At 39.0% G+C, this 18,947-nt stretch overlaps 1 protein-coding gene across 2 annotated transcripts; it reads left to right on the top strand.

Moving 5' to 3' along the window:
- The first annotated feature begins 822 nt into the window (after positions 1–822).
- klhl21 (kelch-like family member 21) lies at positions 823–18,577 on the top strand. 2 transcript variants are annotated; one of them, XM_042491991.1, is made up of 5 exons: positions 823–952; positions 9,429–10,506; positions 13,256–13,661; positions 14,525–14,597; positions 15,337–18,577. In XM_042491991.1, exons 2-5 carry the CDS (start codon positions 9,480–9,482, stop codon positions 15,670–15,672), a joined length of 1,842 nt encoding a protein of 613 aa, XP_042347925.1. In that variant the 5' UTR covers positions 823–952; positions 9,429–9,479; the 3' UTR covers positions 15,673–18,577. The 2 variants fall into 2 exon arrangements, with proteins under 2 accessions (XP_042347925.1, XP_042347926.1); XM_042491992.1 differs by lacking the exon at positions 823–952 and adding an exon at positions 8,132–8,281.
- Positions 18,578–18,947: the final 370 nt, after the last annotated feature.

The following is an 18,947-nucleotide window of genomic DNA, read 5'->3' on the forward strand; positions in this document are numbered from 1 at the left end:
TATGTATAATATACCAAATGCCTACACAAGGATTTATAAATCACATACAAATCCAAATATGCACTAACAGCCTACATCTCTTTAACAACGAGTCTTGCTCATCAATGTACTACAATTCTACAATTGCCTGATTTCATTTGCTGAAATTTTAAATCCAGGTCAAACTATGTAAAGCACAGTGTAACTTTATTACTTTGTTGTTGTTGTTGTTGTTATTATATATCATTATTATAATTACTATTATTGTGATTTGTAAAGTAGTAGTACTACTATTTTAATTTGCTTTTTTTAACAGCGATGTACAGCAATGTGGCAGAATGAGTAGAAAATGTGCGAGAAAAATGTTGACTGTACTGTATGTAAAAAAAAAAAACAACCCAAAAAACAAATAGTAGAAGTAGGATCATACACAGGGATTTATTAATCACACAATGAATACACACTACCAGCCTACATCTCTTTAACAATGTGTCTGTGCTTAGTTCTTTTTTTTTGTTTCATTTTATTTGCCATAGTGCAATATCCAGGGCAACATTGTTTATCTGTTTCATTGCTAATATATTTGTTTTTATTGCTGGGCTTCCTTTTTGTTTGTATTTCTAAAATTGCCTGATTTTATTTGCATCCTACATCCTTTAAAGAAATTGCAGGTCCAACCATGCAGGGCACATTGTAACTCTTATTATTATTATTATTATTATTATTATTATTATTATTATTATATTATTATTATTATTATTATTGCATGTTAAACCCTCCCTGACTCTGATCTGCGTGTTGACGCTGATATCTCCGACAGTCCGTGAACGCCTCATGTATTACAGTTGAGGTGTCATGGCGCAGAAGAGGCCGAGCACATCCGCGGCATCAAACTTTAATTTCAGCTCCATTTACACGCTGTCAGCTCGTTACACTCCTTAAAATCATCAACATACGGTGAAGACAAATTCTGGTAAGTTGACTAATGCCGAGTTGACCTGTTTTTTAAGGTTATTTTCTCTGTGCGGAGGACAGAAGGACGGTAACGGTAGCAGTACGTCTGACTGGAAAATAACGTTACGAGCTCGGTGTAAACACCAGTTTTATGTTTTTAGGCGGTGAAATGAGGGGAAATTACTGCTTCAAAATATTGTTTAATACGCTGACTATACGCTGTCACACACATGAATTAAATGGCCCTCATATAGTCATGAAAACTAGTCGTTACGTGATGTTGAAAGTTGATTAAGCTAGCTTGTCAGAAGTTGTTGTCATTAGCATAATAAGTAGCTTCTTTTAGTGATACTTCATCGGTGTGTTTGTGGGCTTTTTGTTGTTCCTGTTATGATGCAGCGTTAGACACATTTGAATATTATGATGGCCCTCACATGGCTATGCAAAGAGACTTTTTTCCTCCTGTGTGAGGCCTCACGGAGCTCAGTGATGTGGACTTGTATGGCTGCAAGACCTGCAAATGTTTATTATAACCAGAGGTGGAATGTAGCTCAGCAAATGCACCAAAGGCTGTGCTTAAAGTACTATTTTAGGGTATTTTGAGGTAGTTTACTTGAGTATTTACATTTTATGCTGCTTCATAGTCCTAATCCATTACAAAAAATGTTGCACTTTTCACATTTCTGCGTTTGTTTATTAGCAATAGTTACCTTGAACATTTCCATTTCAGTGCCTATATTGTCTCTGCACAGCTGTGCAACCAAATGAGGAGTCTCCAGTTGTACATACAGAGACAAGAAGAGGCCTTAAATCCTATACACATGTATTTAAAAACAATAAATGAGTGTAAAAATTGGGTATTTAGGCAGAATAAGTATTGCACACAGTCAGGATATATCGCACATTTGCTGCATATTCCACTTTATTGTTATTGCACATGTTGAATGGCGTGGTTATTTAACATTTTCCATACTGTAGGTCAATTATGGACATACTGTATCTTAGTGAAAGTTGTACACAGTATATAGAAGGGGTTGACAGATTATCTGACAGATAATGGCCAATTATTGGGGCCAATATTTCGCATTTTGCAGATTATCTGTATCAGTGTTATATTTTAATGATCACCAACACAATTAACTAGTAAAAAAAGTGTGCATATTACGCTCAACCAACACCAGGGAGGGCAGTCTGCAATACATGCCAAAAATGTGTAAGCACGGAGGAACTTTGTAAAACCTCAGGGAGCTATTTTCATTCATACATTTTTAACTTAAATTTTCACTGAACTGTATAAAAAATAAATGTTGCTGGGATTTGCTGTGTATGATGTTGAACAGTAAGGTTTTAGTGAAAATGCGTGTGTTGGGAGGTACAGAGCATATGAATGGATAAATGAGACTTGGATCACACCGCACGAGTTGTGCGAAAGTTTGTCAACAGGTGTTTTGATATAGCTTTGCTGTTGCTAAACATGGTCGTAAATGAATCAGTAAATTAATATGTTCACTGTTTTCTGGGAAGGCGTGTGAGAAAAAGTTTCTCCATGAATTTCAGGTAAGATGGCATCATTAAATGGTTTACTAATTGTCATTTTGGGCGTGAAGTTTGATGCTTATGCTTTCGTATCTGAGTAAGAGCTTGAATACAGGACGTCTACTTGTAGTATCGCTACTTTTACTTAAAAAAAAAAAGATCTGCAGGAGGAATTAGAGGAATTCAGGGGCAGATGAGGGAGCACGTTGCTTGGTATTGGAAATTATCCCTGGTGTTTTCATAATATGAAAGAAGCCTTCTGGGTGGCACTAAAATGTACTCTGCCCTGCATTCCCGATACAAGATTAATGAATAATGTGCTGCTATTTTCACTTGGCAGCAGACAGACTGTAAGCTCAGTCACAAAGAGCTCGACTTGACCTGGAGCGGGTTCACCGACTTCGTCAAGGACACTTCAGCCGGCACAGTAGTGGAGAAAGTGCAGGAGACTGCTTTTACTTAAGTGAGAGTACTAATACTTACACTGGAAAACTATCTGTCACTATTGTATAATATTGTTAATGAATTGTCATGAAAGAAGCATTTTCATTATGTGAAGGTGGAGCTAAGTTTTAACAACTTCATAATAAGTTTTGGGCAGTTTAATCTATGACAATTCCACATATTTTGGATGTTACATGTCAGATATTAAGCCAATGGGAAACTATTGGGGAAATATAGGGAATAATACCTGTACATAAGAGGTATCGGCAGCTTTAAAATCAAACAGATGTTCATCGGCCTGAAATGAACATTTGTGCCGATATGACAGGCGGTAAGATGACACTGAATATGCAACTTAAATTAGTTAAAATTGGTCAGTTTTGGCTATTGTCAGGATTGTTTTAGGGAGAGCTCCATCCAACCTATTAAAGTAGGATGAATTTTCAGTTTTGTTCAAATTTGTTAAATAAATATAGCATGTTTTACATGTAACCTAGGTTAAGCAGTTCAGTCATTTTTGCCCAGTGGATGTGTACATTTGAAGCATTGCATTTTATGTCTGCATCTGCCAGACGTCACCATAAGAGAAGGCGTAATAATGTAACATCAGATGGGAAAACATATGTGCTTATATCAGCAATCGGCCAAAATGAGTTAAAAAATATTGCATCCCTACTGAAATAAATATAATGGAGTCAAAAGATACAATATTTTCATCTCAAAAGAATTGGAGTAGAAGAGTTAGATGTCAAATTTAAATGCATGAGTACCTCACTCAACTTAAGTGAATGTATTTCACTGAAACTGCTTGAATATGTGTTGTTTATTCTGAAGGACAAACCTCCATATAACAACATTATATTCACTCTCTAACTGTCCTCTGATCTGAGTGTTGTTGCTGCTCGTAGCCTCGTGCTGGCTCTCCTCAGTGGGGGATGAGATGAGGGTGGTGTGGTTGCCTTTTTATGGCCAGGACAGGCTCAGCTGTGGAGAACCAGAGGCGTTTATGTCGCTCCACGCTGATGGCTGCCTCGGCCCCAGCAGCCCGGAGCGACAGCAGTGAGAGCAGCTGGTTGTTAGTCGACCAGGTGCTGCGTTACACCAGCAGAAAAGAGCCCTCTAGGTCATGCTTCTTATATTTTCTGTTATTTATTCATATTACTTTAACATTCAGAGAAGCCTAATGTTAACCCTTGCAATCTAAAACACAAATTATGAGTAGACAAAGTTATTCTGTGCACATTAGAGCTGTTGCACTGTTTTTATGAGCGATACTGAGATAATGAAAATGCAAAACAGTGTTGAAGCGTGTATGAAAATGTGTGTGTAATTGCACACTCACACCAGCGAGGGGCAACATTAGCACTCAAACCAAAGAGACAGAACTCACTAGAAGCACTTTCATGTAAACAGAGGCTGTTTTTGATTTACTCTGTTCACAGAACAGCTCGCACATAAACACACTCCTAAATACTTGGAAGCCACATAGTTTGATGCTGTAAATAAATCAAGCCAACTTTTTTTTTTTTTTTTAGATTTGAATGCAGTAAGATGTTTCTTACAAGATGATGATCTGATTAGTGCGTAGTTTTGTTTTTGTTTCTCTTTGGCGTTCTGTTCTGCCTTCGTTTTTGGTCCTTAGACTGGAGGGCGGCAAGATATGCAGAAAAAATAAAAATGCAATTATTTTGACAGATATTGTTATTGCAATATGAGTCAGGATTTTAGTAGCAATGGTCATTTTTCAAAAGAAAATTAAAAAATCATGACGTACCAAACTTTTTCCCTTTTATCTGGAATATGATTTGTAGGCTGAGGCATCTCTGCAGCACCACGATACATTTTACTTATACTTATTTATGAAAGGACGTCTTGACACATTTTACCTTTATCAAATAATTGTAGCTATCTCACTCGACCATATAGTCCAGACTCAGATATTTCAGCAACAATTTGATGGGTTGCCTTGAAATTTTATATAGATATTCATGTTCCCCTGAGGATGAATCTTGCTGACTTTGGTTTTCCTCTAACTTTTCTGCAAGCCCCACAATAGTCGATGTAATAATTTGCCTTTTTAAAATTGGTAAAACTTAATTCTCATTGAATAACAACTTTATTCTTGTAATATATTCGACTTTTCTTGGAATATTGTTACTTTATTTTCACTAAATTACGACTTTTTTCTCTAAATTAAGACTTTACTCTCGAACTCTAAGTTTGTTTGTATTCTCCAGCATGACCATGTAGCTGATATACCACTTCAATTAATACTACCTGCAAAGCTTGAATAAGAAAAGATTACTTGTCTAAAATATTTTAATACAAAAAACTAAATATAAGTGTGTGGTATCTGTAAACACCTTATTAAAGGCCCTAACATGTCTGCAGACTCTTAGACTCGTTCCTAGATGCCTTAACTCTGATTCATTAAGTTCATTTAGTCAGAGCTTCTATTTACAGTAGCTCTGATGGTTTGCCTGTGTAATGATACATTACTAACATGGTTCCCAAATACAGGAATAGACCCTCTCATCGACCATTTTCAGGAATAGAAAATACAATTCACTGCGCTCCCATCCTCTAGAGTTGTGTGTAAACTCCCCTGACTAACAGCGTTGTTCCTCTCTGATTGTTTTGTCCAGAATATAACTGAGAGTCATGAGTTCAGATAGAGGGACAGACAGGTTGACATTGGTATCGGACGTGATGAAAGGGGGCGTCGGGTTCCTTTCTCCTCGATGCTGCCTGTCTTACACTGCTCGCTCTGTCACTTACAGATTGTTTCCACACCTCCACTGTCTCCCCTCCTCTCGCCCTGCATCGAGAGCATAAATTTATGTCGTCTATTCTTGGAGCTGGTTGGTAAACACACTGATTTGAAGTTGCTCAATACTTCTGACTGTTATTATGAGGGTTCAGCTCCCCTCTGTTGTAAGACTTAGAAATCATCATGTTGCTCTTTTTGATAAAAGCTAAAAAAAAAACGTAGATAAAAGAACAGATGTAAAAGTCGAATGAGTCAAAGAACATTTTCAGTCTTTGTAACGTGGGAGTAAGAAATCAGACGGCTGAGTGAAAGGAAAGCTCATCACGTCTACAGTATGTAAGGAAAAGCTATCATCTCCTAACATGAAAGGAGACAGTCACATACACAGATGTTTGGTGCGTTTTCTGGGTTGTTAAGTCCGTCTGTCCTTCAGGAGGGCAGATTGATCCCTCTGAGAGCGTCAGTGCGTTCATCGCTGCATTGTTGAACCCTCATGAGGAATGTGTGCCAGATCCTTTGGCCAGAGGACTTTATTACAACCTTTAAACAAATCTCTGAAAGGTGATACCTGTGTATTTTGAGAAGGAATGATCATCTCCAAATATTGACAACAATCCTACCGAGGCCTTTAATTGAGGTTCATACAAACTCAATGACGACTTGTGTTTTAAAGTGTGTTCAAGGGTTAGGATTAGTTTAGGGTTATTTTTTTACTGATTTTTACCATGTGTTATTATTTTGTCCTCGTGATCTAACCGATTGAATAATTGAAACATAATTTACAATACAACACAATGTCAAAATCTGCTAGACGACTTTTTTTTTTTATTCTTGAGGGACGAGCTTTGAATGATTATTATGTGACCTTTCGCTAAATTTGAATAAAAATGAAATCTACATCCTGTGACATTTCAGGTCTCAAGACAAAAGTATAAAATATGCAACAGTGGAGTTTTTCCATATGGACCATTCTAGTGCATTATGTCTTGTAGCCAACTGTGAATTTTACTTTGTCATTAATTTCTGCTTTTTTTTCTGAAAAGACTCAAACTGATTCATAGATTGATTGTTTTTGTGATTGATGTCAGTGTTTACAACTTATTGATTAACAGAGTTATCCCTGCAGCTGGAATAGAAACAAAAAAATAACCGTTCTAATGTGTAGCGAACTGAACTGACTGCATGGCAAAAATGAGGCTACAATTTATGAAATGTTAGAAAATAGTAGTATCACAGTTTCTCACAGTCCACTGTAGTGTTTTGAAATTGTTTGTTTTTCTGTGAGACCAATAGTTATAAACTTTAAGATATTTAGTTTGCAATAACATAAAAGAGAGAAAAGCAGCAAATCCTCACACTGGAGAATCTGGAACCAGCAGTACATAATATTTTTGCTCAGAAAAGTTAGAAAAGTTACCTAAATAATTAGTAAATCATTAAAATTGTTGCTGTTTTTTCCTTGGATTAATACATTGAAGTGGTGAAGTAATCAACTACACATTGCTGGACTATTTTAATTTAATTTATTAATGTACAGCAAGGAAAAGCAGCAAATTGTCAGATGTAGAACCATCATATTAGGCGTTAACCGATACTGATTAGTAGTTAATGAGACTGATAACTGATATTTGGAACCGATATGCATTTACAATAAAACTGAAAATCTTTATGTCAACATTTAGAATTTGGAATATAACAAACTCCAACACGCAACTTTGATTAAATGCCTTTAACAAATGTTTAATCAAAACTGAAACTTTGAACATTATATAAGCAAGTTCCCTGCAACCTGTTGTTTAAGGTCAAGTAAAAAATGTAAATAAAAAATGAATAAATAAAAACAGCTCCCTGAGGTTTTACAAAGTAAAAGTTCCTCCCATGCTGACACTGTCTTTGCTCTTTTTATTAATTCATTTTAAAGGCGATCATTAAAATAAAATACCGTTACAGATAATCTGCAGAATGCCAAATATCGGCTCCAATAATCGACCAGGCCAATAGTCTGTCGACCCCTACATCATATATTAAGCATTAGCAAAATTAACAGTTGGTATATTTGGTATTTAGCGCTGAACACAAAGTACATCAAATCTTGTTGCAAAAATTGTAAATAAATGATAATATTTATGATAGGGACAGCTCTAACTGCCTCGTGTTGATGACGATTTTTGACACTTAGCTGTGATCAGAGCAGGTCTGAGCCACTGTGGACTCTGAGGTAACCTGGCTGCAGAGTATTTCGACAGGAAGCTCTGTGTGTTTTGGTGTTTTGCTGCAGTGTGCTGGTGGAGAGGAGGCTCGGGCTCAGCTGACGCCTCTCTCAGAGACCACTTACTTACACTGACTGACCGCACAGACATACCACTGAGGGGGTGTACACTCTCCCCGCAGCGTCAGCCCACGGCATGTTAGGTGTTCTCCCTAAATCCCCCTCACCCACCCTGCCTGGAAATGGACACTGCTGGTGTATTTATAGCCTCTGAGCACAAGCGAGCTCTGTATCTTAAACACGGTAAGGAGCTCAGATTCTCCAGAGTCGTGCAGCGCTTCACTGGCGTTTATTCTAGACCGTGAAGGAAACCTGGAGGGGCTCATCAGGTAGGAGAAAGAACAGATTTGTCGTGTATTTGTCAAGCCACCGAAAATGAAGCGCCTGCTACAAACTTTGACAATTCTTTAATCGTGATTTTACAAGGAAAAATACCAAAAAATCACAAGTTCCAGCTTCTCAATTGTTAGGATTTACTGCGTTTCTTGGTCTTAAATGATTGTAAACAAAATCTCTTTGGGTTTTTTGGACTGTTGCTTTGTGAAAACAAACAATTTAATGACTTGGGCTTTTAGGAAAATGAGTACTTTTTTTTTCCACGGTCATGGAAAAAGTCATGAAATTTCACAGTCACATTTCCATGCCTGAAATGTCATGACATTTGTAAAAACTACTGAAAGTTTTAGGAAAGTTAAGGAATTTTGTTGTGTGTGATGAAATGGTTACAGTAATCTCAAATGGGCAAACTTCCAAGCTATGTAACATAATGGCAAATTTATTTTCTGTCGCTGTCGTTCCAAAGATTTAACGTGCATTGATGTGTTTACCGTCATTTTTCATTTTCTCCCCACGTTCCGTGTCTTCATTCATGTATGCCAGCTAGCCAAAATTATGTTTGAATAGTTTGAATTTGTTATGTTTGAAAAACAGAGGGCAAACGGGGCAACAAAAAAAACAACTTTATTATTCTGGGTCCTTAAAAAGTCATGGAAATGTTTTGAAATTTTGTCTGAAAATGTGTGGGAACCCTGGATGAAATGTATTGACCAAAAAAATACTTGATTAATGATTGATGATTGATTACTTAAATGTTACTTAATTACTTATTACTTGGTTACTTATTGTGTTACCAGCTTTGAGACAGTACCTTGAAAAATATCAATATTTAATACCTTTTTCCATATTGCAGGGAAAAATTGATATTTAGGGCTTACAGTAGGGATGTGCCATATCATATTGTCCCTAATACTGGTGTTATTTTTAATTTGATGAGATCACGTCACGATAATGGCAGTATTCTGATTTGTTGACGTAATGATACCATGCTGTTACACACAAGAACAACAAGCATGGCTGAGAGCAAAATTGCAGCCGGCGCAGCGCTGAAAATTTAAAGGCAAACTGTTAAATTTAACTCATCATCGATACATCATCAAGTGTTTTTGACAATATTTATCTGTTTTTTATCTGTTTTAGATGAAATTATTCTGAACACAACCACCAGAAACTGAGACAGAGAGAGGAGAGATGGAAAAACCAGTCCTGCAGACACAACCGTCCACCCTGCCGTTTTTCGACACGGCGCACGCCTTCAACCTGCTGCGGGGAATCCATGAACTGCGAGCAGAGCGGAAGTTTTTCGATGTGACTTTGTGCGCCGAAGGCCGCGAGTTCCACTGTCACCGCACAGTTTTGGCCGCTGCCAGTACCTACTTCCGGGCGATGTTCGCAGGCACTCTGAGGGAGAGTGCGATGGACCGGGTCGTTCTACACGAGGTGTCGGCTGAGCTCGTGGGCCTGCTGGTGGACTTCTGCTACACGGGACGTGTCACCGTCACGCAGGATAATGTGGACGTCCTGTTAAAGACGGCCGACCTGTTTCAGTTCCCCTCGGTCAAAGAGGCCTGCTGTGCTTTTCTGGAGCAGCGGCTGGACGTTTCCAACTGCTTAGAGATCCAGGACTTTGCAGAGGCCTACGCCTGCCGAGAGCTGGCGGCCAGCGCTCGCCGCTTTGTCCTCAAAAACATAATGGAGCTGGCGAAAGGGACGGACTTTGAGAGGTTGCCATGGAAACGCCTCCTCGAGTTTGTGTCAGATGATGGGCTCTGCGTGGACAAGGAGGAGGCGGTTTATCAGATCGCAGTGCGCTGGGTGAAGGCTGACCTCCAGCGGAGGCTGCACTACTGGCCCGAACTCCTCCAGCAGGTCCGACTTCCCTTCGTCAGGAGGTTCTTCCTGCTGGCACACGTGGAGAGCGACCCCCTCGTCTACCTGTCACCCACCTGCCTCCGCATGGTGAACGAAGCGCGTAGCTTCCAGTCATGTGAGTACGACCGCCACGACAGGCCCTGCCACCGAATGCGGCCACGGCCGTCCACGGGACTGGCAGAAATCCTGGTGGTGGTGGGAGGCTGCGACCAGGACTGTGACGAGCTGGTCACAGTGGACTGTTACAACCCGCAGACCGGACAGTGGCGCTACCTGGCTGAGTTCCCCGACCACCTCGGAGGGGGCTACAGCATCGCTGCCCTCGGAAACGACATGTATGTTACAGGTAAGATCTTTAAAGACCTTTAAACACTTTTCTACGCGCTGTAAAAACGGAGGTGTTGAATTACACTCAGATTTAATTATTGTTTATATTAGGGGTGGGTGATAAATCAAATATACTCATTTAGTTTAAACCTTCATGTCATTTTTTTAAACCACCAGCACGAGATGTGTTTAAGCATTTCGGTCCTCTCTCTAACACACACACACACACACACACACACACACACACACACACAAAGTGCAGCTCCAGATTGTGACTGTTTAGTTGAATTTTGTGACCATGGAAAAGCACTGCGACTCGCAAGTACAATTAAGATATAAACTGGAGAGCTTGTTTGTTTGTTTGTCCAGCTCACAGTTAATAAATCATCACATTTTAAGTCGCCATAGTAACAGTCTTGACTCCAGTGTTCATAGAGTCATGAAAAAAAAGTCACAGAATTTTGCAAGTAGTAATTTCCAGACTTGGAAGTTTTGGAAAAATAAATATACCCCGAAAGTTTTCCGAAAAATCATGGAATTTTATTTCACAAACCTGTGTAATGACACACGATGAAAATTGAAAGTTTATGCCCATTTTAAAAAATGTCATTTTTGGTGATTTTTCAAAGAAAATATGACTTCTAAACCTGTGGGCTGGCAGTAAAATAAATACATAATACAGCCATTTTATTAAACTTTATTATAACAGCACTTAATGTACAGATTTCAAGATATACATTGTGTATTGTATTGTATAGCCTGAACATGTTGAAATATTATTTTGAAGCCATACCGCCCAGCCCTAGTTTATATAAATTTGCATCAGGGAAATCAGAGTAGAGTTAATGTTTAAATATAGCACAGAGGATAATGTAGTCCCTCTTGAGGTTCAGTTGTATCTGATGTCCACTTACTGAAGGACAGGTCACAGACAGTGTGCAGTAGTTACAGTTGCTGTGTACATTAGATTCACTGTCGCGTGAATACTGCAGTCAGTAGATTTCCATTTCTGCGCCCTCATCTTATGAAATGTCTGCGAGCTTATAAATAAACTGCAGACTCTCTGTGTGAACAAGGCAAAGTGAGACAGGACATGGTGTGCTGCCAGGACAGCAGCAGTGTTACCATCATCATCATCACCATCTTCATCTACTTTCCCTTAAGAAAAACATCCGCTACTTTCACTCGGAGCTTCTGCGTCCCGCAAGAAAACAAATTTAGCAGCGTTAGCTCACTCCTTCGATGACAGAAATAACGGCAGCATTTGATTACGTAACGTCAACAGGCAGATTTTGTTTCGATAACCTGTGGTACAGTTTATTTTAAATAAGTATATGGTGTATAATTTGGATGCAAGGTACGTTAGGCTTTTTAAGGGCAAAAAAGTAGTTTGTTATATTAAATCTCTGATGTTGGACAAATGGAGGAGGAGGACTGCGAATAGTTACATCACAGGATATCGAGAATGTCCTTCACTCATAAACTGAGCAACTGTGAAGACCGAGACATCCAGTAGAAATCCTGATAGTCCTAATAGAGACTTAAGGCCCATATTTGGGTCTCATTACATTTAGTTATTAGAGGTCTTACATTTTTAGTTAATGCAGGAGAAATTGTGCCAGTAGTGAGGTGATAGCACTATTTAATTTGGATTTGGAGGAAGATTATCAGACTTTATTTGAAAGTAGGTTTCCTTCACCTTAATGTTAATAATCAGTGTATCGTTCTGAATGATTGTTGAAGTTATATCGTGTTTAACTTTGAAATAAAATTAGATTTTGGACAGAAACCAGATCATCCAGGGAACAGGTTATATTAAAAAGCACTGAGTCTTGTAAAGATTTCTACTTTTGTTGGCCTCCACTCCTGTTCATGTTAATTTGGTGTCTTTACTGTGTTCGGTTTTAGATGGGGCTTTGAATTGTATATGGTTGTCTGATTTTTTACATTTCTCTTCATCCAAGTTAAGGATTTTAATATACTAAAAGCCAACATTATCATGTTCTCATGTATTTAAGGTTTTGTTTTATGTACATAAGAGTGGGACACATCAAATTGCATTAAACATTTTGATTATTTTATGTGATTTTACATACATTTATTGTATGGAGATACATATTAAGAATAGAAAAAAAACATCATATTGTAATTGATTTAAAACATCTGCTCTGTTTATTCATTTTGCTGCAGAAAATGTGTTCAGTTTTCTGTTGAGAGCTTTAAAATGCCTGAAAAAGCCTTAATTTTGAGGACAAAACGTGCAGAAACCCTGATGAAGGTCGACTTGTTGAATTGTTGTACATGTTAAAACTAGGAGTGTAAACTTTGATACATATCGTCATTTTTAAGATACGTCTTTATTTTGAAATTCCAGTGGCACGTCTTTGTCAACATTTCTGTCCAAACGTACGTCCTTCTGAAAAATTCAACAAGTGTTAGAGGCCAAGTGTCAGGGAGACGAGGACAAGCCGCCAAGACAATGAGGATATTTACTGATATGGTCTCTTATCGATAGCAGTCCCCTGAGACGGACCACATTGAACTCGTATTGTGTCAGACTTTGTAATATCACCAAATATCGTGTGATTGTCCGCAGAATCGATATAATATGTTGTTAAAACTTGTGATTTACGCATTTATAACCTGCAGGATTGCATGAATCTGCTATTTTGCTTTGCAGTATTTTATTATTTGCAGTTACTGATGTTTAACAAATGCAAACCCTGGATTCATATTGACTATTGAGACAACATGTCTGCGTCCTCCAGGTGGCTCTGATGGCTCTCGCCTCTATGACGGCGTGTGGCGCTACAAGTCCAGCGTCAACGAGTGGACTGAGGCGGCGCCGATGCTGAAGGCCCGCGAGTACCACAGCTCCTGTGTGATGAAAGGTCAGCTCTACGTGGTGGCGTCGGACAGCACGGAGCGCTACGATCAGGCTCTGGACTGCTGGGAGGCCTTACCGCCCATGCTGCACGCCATGGACAACTGCTCCACCACCACCTGCAACGGACGCCTGTACGCCATCGGCTCTCTGACTGGGGAGGACACCATGGCCATCCAGAGCTACGACGCAGACATAAACCGCTGGGCTTTGGTCAGCTGTGGACAGCTGCCTCCGTGGTCCTTCACTCCGAAAACGGTGACGCTCAAAAGCCTCATTTACTTCATCAGGTGAGAAGTTACTGACTTATTTAATCCAGCGCTGTGCTTAAATACAATTTACTGGTTCTTCCATTGAACGTTACTCTTTACTAATACATTCAGAGGGACACATTGTGTTTATCTCCTCTGCATTTATTTAATAAATTCAGTTTCTATTCAGCTGAAGTTTATTAAAAAGATATACAATGTAACACACTGCTAAAGATTTAATGAGTTGTTTCCAATCTTTTTACAACTGAAAATTATTTTAAACAACTGAAATTATTTTAAAAATAAAATAAAAATAAAAAACAAACAATTGAATGATTCATTTGAATGATCAGGTAAACACTTTATGATAAAGGCATGTTTCCTCTTGTAAACAGTCATTCTGTTTTTGTACCACATGAGGGCGCCATTGTGCTGATGTGCATGTAGAGAATCAGAGAACAACAGTGCTTTTGTAAAACACAGAATATTTTAATCATGTTATAGAATTGACAGTGTAAAGGTTAAGAAGTTAAATACAAAACTTTTGTGTCTGGGGGAGCCCAGTAGTTCACGTGGTAGAGCGGGCGACCCATGTACAGAGGCTGTGTCCTCACCGCAGCGGCTGTGGGGTTCGACTCGGACTTCGGCCCTTTGCTATATCATTCCTTTTTTCTCCCCATTTTCATGTTTGAGCTATCCTATGTGAATAAATTATAAAAAATATCTTTAGACAGATAAATTTGAGTCTCACTCAGAACACATATGATTCATTATTAGATCATTAATTCTTATTTATGAGACATAATTGTTGAAATAATCAGTAAAATAAGCATGAGTACATTTGAAGAAATGATTGTTTTGGCAGCAGCAGCAGCTTGACTTTGCTGTGTTTCTATTTGTAGGGATGACTCAGCCGAGGTTGATGTTTATAATCCTCAAAAGAACGAGTGGGACAAAATTAGTCCGATGACCCAGGTTTGTATTTCACATCTGACGTTTGTCTGCTGGCTTTATTAGAACTCTGTTGTGAATTTTACTAGCTCTGATTTACCATCGTAAACAACAGCGTCAACAGCTGCAGTAAATCACAACATGATCATAAAAACAGAAAAATAACGGTTTGTCACAGTTTGATGTAACGCCTGTCAACACATTTAAGGTGATGGATTATTGGATACGGCCTTTTAAATGACTCCAGTATGCTTATTTTAACAATATTAAAACATTTTTATGGGGTTTTGAATATAGAAAAAATACATAAATAATATATAAAACAGTGCAGTACACACCCTTAGACCTGCATATATAAGACACAAAATGTCGCCCAGCTGGAGGAGTTGACACAGGTCTAGTATGCTTATTTTAAAACTTTGTTGACAGGAGATGTAAATTATTACTGCCTCTACCAAGATGACAGGAACCAATCAGCCCCAAATACGACAAAAGACAGTTAAAGGTTATCAGATGAGTCCAAAATATGCGATTCATTTATTATTAGTTTTATTCATACTAACGTTTCAGGCATCAAAAAAGCCTCGTGTTGTTTGACAGCACTAAATAGCATGTTAGCACGGACTTTAGGGCGCAGTAAATGTTTGCTTACAACGTATTAAATGCAGTGTTTTCTTACTTTTTAACCTCCTTTTTGTAATGTTTGTAAATCCATGTATAACAACATAAAGTCCATTTTCTTAATCTTGTTTCTTTTATCCAGGTCCACGTTGGAGGCAGTGTGGCAGCGCTGGGTGGTAAATTATACGTGTCCGGTGGTTATGACAACACGTTTGAGCTGTCCGATGTGGTGGAAGCGTACGACCCGACCACCCGCTCATGGTCTCTCGCCGGACGACTACCTCAGCCGACCTTCTGGCACGGCAGCGTCAGCATATTCCGCCAGTTCATGCCCCAGGTGTCGAGTGCATTTGAAGCCACTGACATACCCGAGTCAAACGCCATCCACTTGCACCGACACCTGCGTCACCAGGCGCTCCACAATCTCAACAACAATCTCAACCAAAACCAGAACCAGGACGTGAACGCAGCGCACTGAGTTCGGACCTGGAAACCCGCTGTTAGATTTTCAGTTTGATCTCCGTCATTGAAGCAGAAAAAAAACTAAAAGGCCTGGTGTCTCTTAGTCCTGTTTGTCTCTCTGTGTGGGAGACGTAGGAAAGTTTCCGGAAGCCGCTACCTTCGATTTGAAGGTGCGGAAGTTTATCAAGCCAAACCGTTAGTCCTCAGGGTCAGGGCGTATTGTCCGACCACGCTGGATGAAGTCAAAAATGTTTTAAGTTGTCCTGAACTTTAAGGTGGGAGTAAGAAGCTGGCCTTCGAAAGGTGGGGAGACGTGATATTTAAATTTGGGGATGAGAGTTCCCATTTTCAGACAGGTTCTCCCTGAAGGCATTCATAGTGTTGCACTTATTAGTTGACCTGAAAAGTGACAGAAATAGTTGTGTAAAGAATCAAGAGCGTGCGAGGGAGAGAAGGTCAAACTGCTTCCTCTCACCTCCGGCTGCATAATCAAGACGTGAAGTGAGCGTGAATGTCAGTTTTGGAAAGTGTCCGAAACGGTCAGAAGCGTACCGGCAGCTTCATCCTGAAGCCCTTTTCTCTTGAAACACCAAAATATTGTTTTTAGAAACACTTTCAATGCAGTGTAAAAATTATTTGTGTTGTTTCTTCAAGTATATTTGGAGATTTATTAAATACTTGAAGATGAGTATTCAATTCTATGAAGCTGTAAATGTGCAAAAAAGTTCCTCTTTAAATGTAAGTTTTGGTGTTTCAGGAGAAAAGACTTCAAGTTTGCAGCCGAACTGGTTAACTTCCACGAGGTGTTTCTGTGTGTGGACATCTCTGTCAGCAGTGAGGTACTGTGGGTTGTTTTTTTTACACGGTGGTCAACGTCTGTCAGGAGTTTTGCTGCGTATGTGGAAAAAAAGTAGTATGAATCTCCAGAGGAAGCTTTGCAAAATTTGAGTCGGCGTCGGCTGAGTCTGAAGACTGCAAGTCTGAAAATGAAAAAAAACAGTGTGGGTGTATGAAGTTACAAAGAATCGTTTCACCGCGCCTCTGCAGCTCACTCATCTCTGCTTGAGGCTACATGAGCTGCTACAAGCCGAACACATCCAAATCTCTGACCAAACTGTTGGAGGTTGAGATGCATTGTGGGTAAAGTAGATGTGAGGTTTTGGCGAGGAAGAAAAAGTTAAATAAAAAAGACAATATTTTTGGCTCTGCTTAATCAGTTTTGATTCTTAAAGAAAAACACCTGCCCATCATGAGTCTGTCTGTGCTGCAGGAGTACAGTGCTGTTTTCTCTAAATAAATGCAGGCCAAGAGACGCAGCGCATCAGCCAAATGCGACCTTGAAACTATCGTCTGACGCTGATTTAAATTTTCGGTAGCTCTTAAAAATTCATATGCCTTCATATGAAATATCTGTTTCAACGAGGAAGTTAAAATCACTCTGCAGGGTTTCTCACACATTTATTTATTTGTGGTGGCCCGCCACAATTACAACATCTGTCACCACACATGTAATTATATTTTTGGAGCTAGAGCGTTCATTGGGAGCACTTCTGAAATGTTTATACATTTCAGTCATGCATTGCATCACACTCTGACTGCAGAGTGTACTCTGGGCACAGACGGAGCAGCAGGATGTCAGACAGTGAAAGTGAAACTTAAATGTTTAGTTCTGCTGGGTCTAAAATTTGCTTTCACTTTCTGCAGTTGCTGCTCTCATCCAGAGCAATAATCCACCCTGTGAGTCACAAACTGCCGCTGAGCCGCTGCGTTCATGTGTACGATTTCACGTTTACACGGCACGGTTATGCATGAAACCTTAAACTTTTGTTGCGGTTTGACTTTTTCTTCATACGACGACAGCATTTTGGGGGGCTTAAAATGAAAAAACTTTTGAAACCAGGTTCCATTTTTTTTATACGCAAAGAAAAGATTTTTTATTATCATCTAAACCTGGCCTTAGAGAGGGGGACACAGAATGTTAAAAAAGGGACACATAATCAAGATATCCTTAAATACTGACCGTTGAACCAGAGATTTTATCACTGTCAGACCAATAGCTGACAGGCTCGGCGATTGGTACGATGCTAAATCAGTTAAGTCCTCTTCACAGTTTGTAGTCCAGAGCCAAATCCTTGTTCTGAATCAGCAGTAATCTGTTTACATTCCAAAAACGACGACAATCACAATTGATATCCAGCACTAAACAGACACTTGGCTTTATAGGAACGGGTGAAATACCTTTTAGTCGAAGGTGTGCTGAGTATTTTCTGTCATCGGAAGAGGATTTCAGGATGGTTGCATGTGACTTTAACTTTATACTGTTTTGCTCGTGATAATTAGGCGTCTCCGTGTGTCACTCCTGACCCTTAAACACGGCTTTATCAGTCTTTATAACCACCAGTCGAATGTGCATGAAGAATTTTCTTTAAAAACTGTATTTACGGATTTTTTGTATGTTTATTTATGGTTATATATTTGTGCTGTGGTTGCTTAAGATGTCTGCGCCCGTCATTTTCAACAACAAAAGTCACGCGAAATGTTGTCGATGGGTCGCCAGTAACTGGAAGTGCAAAAGCATCTCACTTTATTACCGTGTATTTTAGCTTTATGTTTTTATGGTGATGTTGAAGCATCTTTTTCTTAGTTTTCATACAGGTTTGTGATGTTGAATCGGTTTTGTAAATACAGTATATTCTTCTCCTCGTGTACTGTGTTTGTATAATGTTTACAGTGTGGTTACCATAAATTAAACTGCAGGCAGAGAGTTTATTCTGCAGTCACATTTGACGAGATGTTAGCAGGTTGCTCATATTTTCTTATAAACAGTGGACAGTAGTGGCGGCAGAGTGGAAAAAAGAGTTTTAAAAATGGAAAGAGTGACTAATGCGTTCACTTATAAAGCTGTATATTTGAACATGAAATCATAACCTGTGTGGCGTCTTAATTCCAGTTACGGATGTTTTGATGTCTGTAAATAATGTGCTGATATTATTACAAACCTTATTAACTGAGGATATTGTTAATCAGATTGCCCAAATTAATTTGGTCTTTAAAGGTACAGTGTATTCTATGGTAACAAAAACATGACAATTCTTATTTTTAGGCAATTAAACACTAAAAAAACATACTTATTATATTATTTGTTTACTGCCAATATGTCCCCCTAAATCATACACCCAGGACCTTTAAATAATAGATGTGCCCTGTGGAATTTAGTCAACAAACAAAACATACATGTTCAGTGACTCTCAACAAGACGTATAATGTGTATTTTTGAGATCTTACAAATGA

Source organism: Plectropomus leopardus, chromosome 8 (genome assembly GCF_008729295.1).
Source record: "Plectropomus leopardus isolate mb chromosome 8, YSFRI_Pleo_2.0, whole genome shotgun sequence".
NCBI classification, from domain to species: domain Eukaryota; kingdom Metazoa; phylum Chordata; class Actinopteri; order Perciformes; family Serranidae; genus Plectropomus; species Plectropomus leopardus.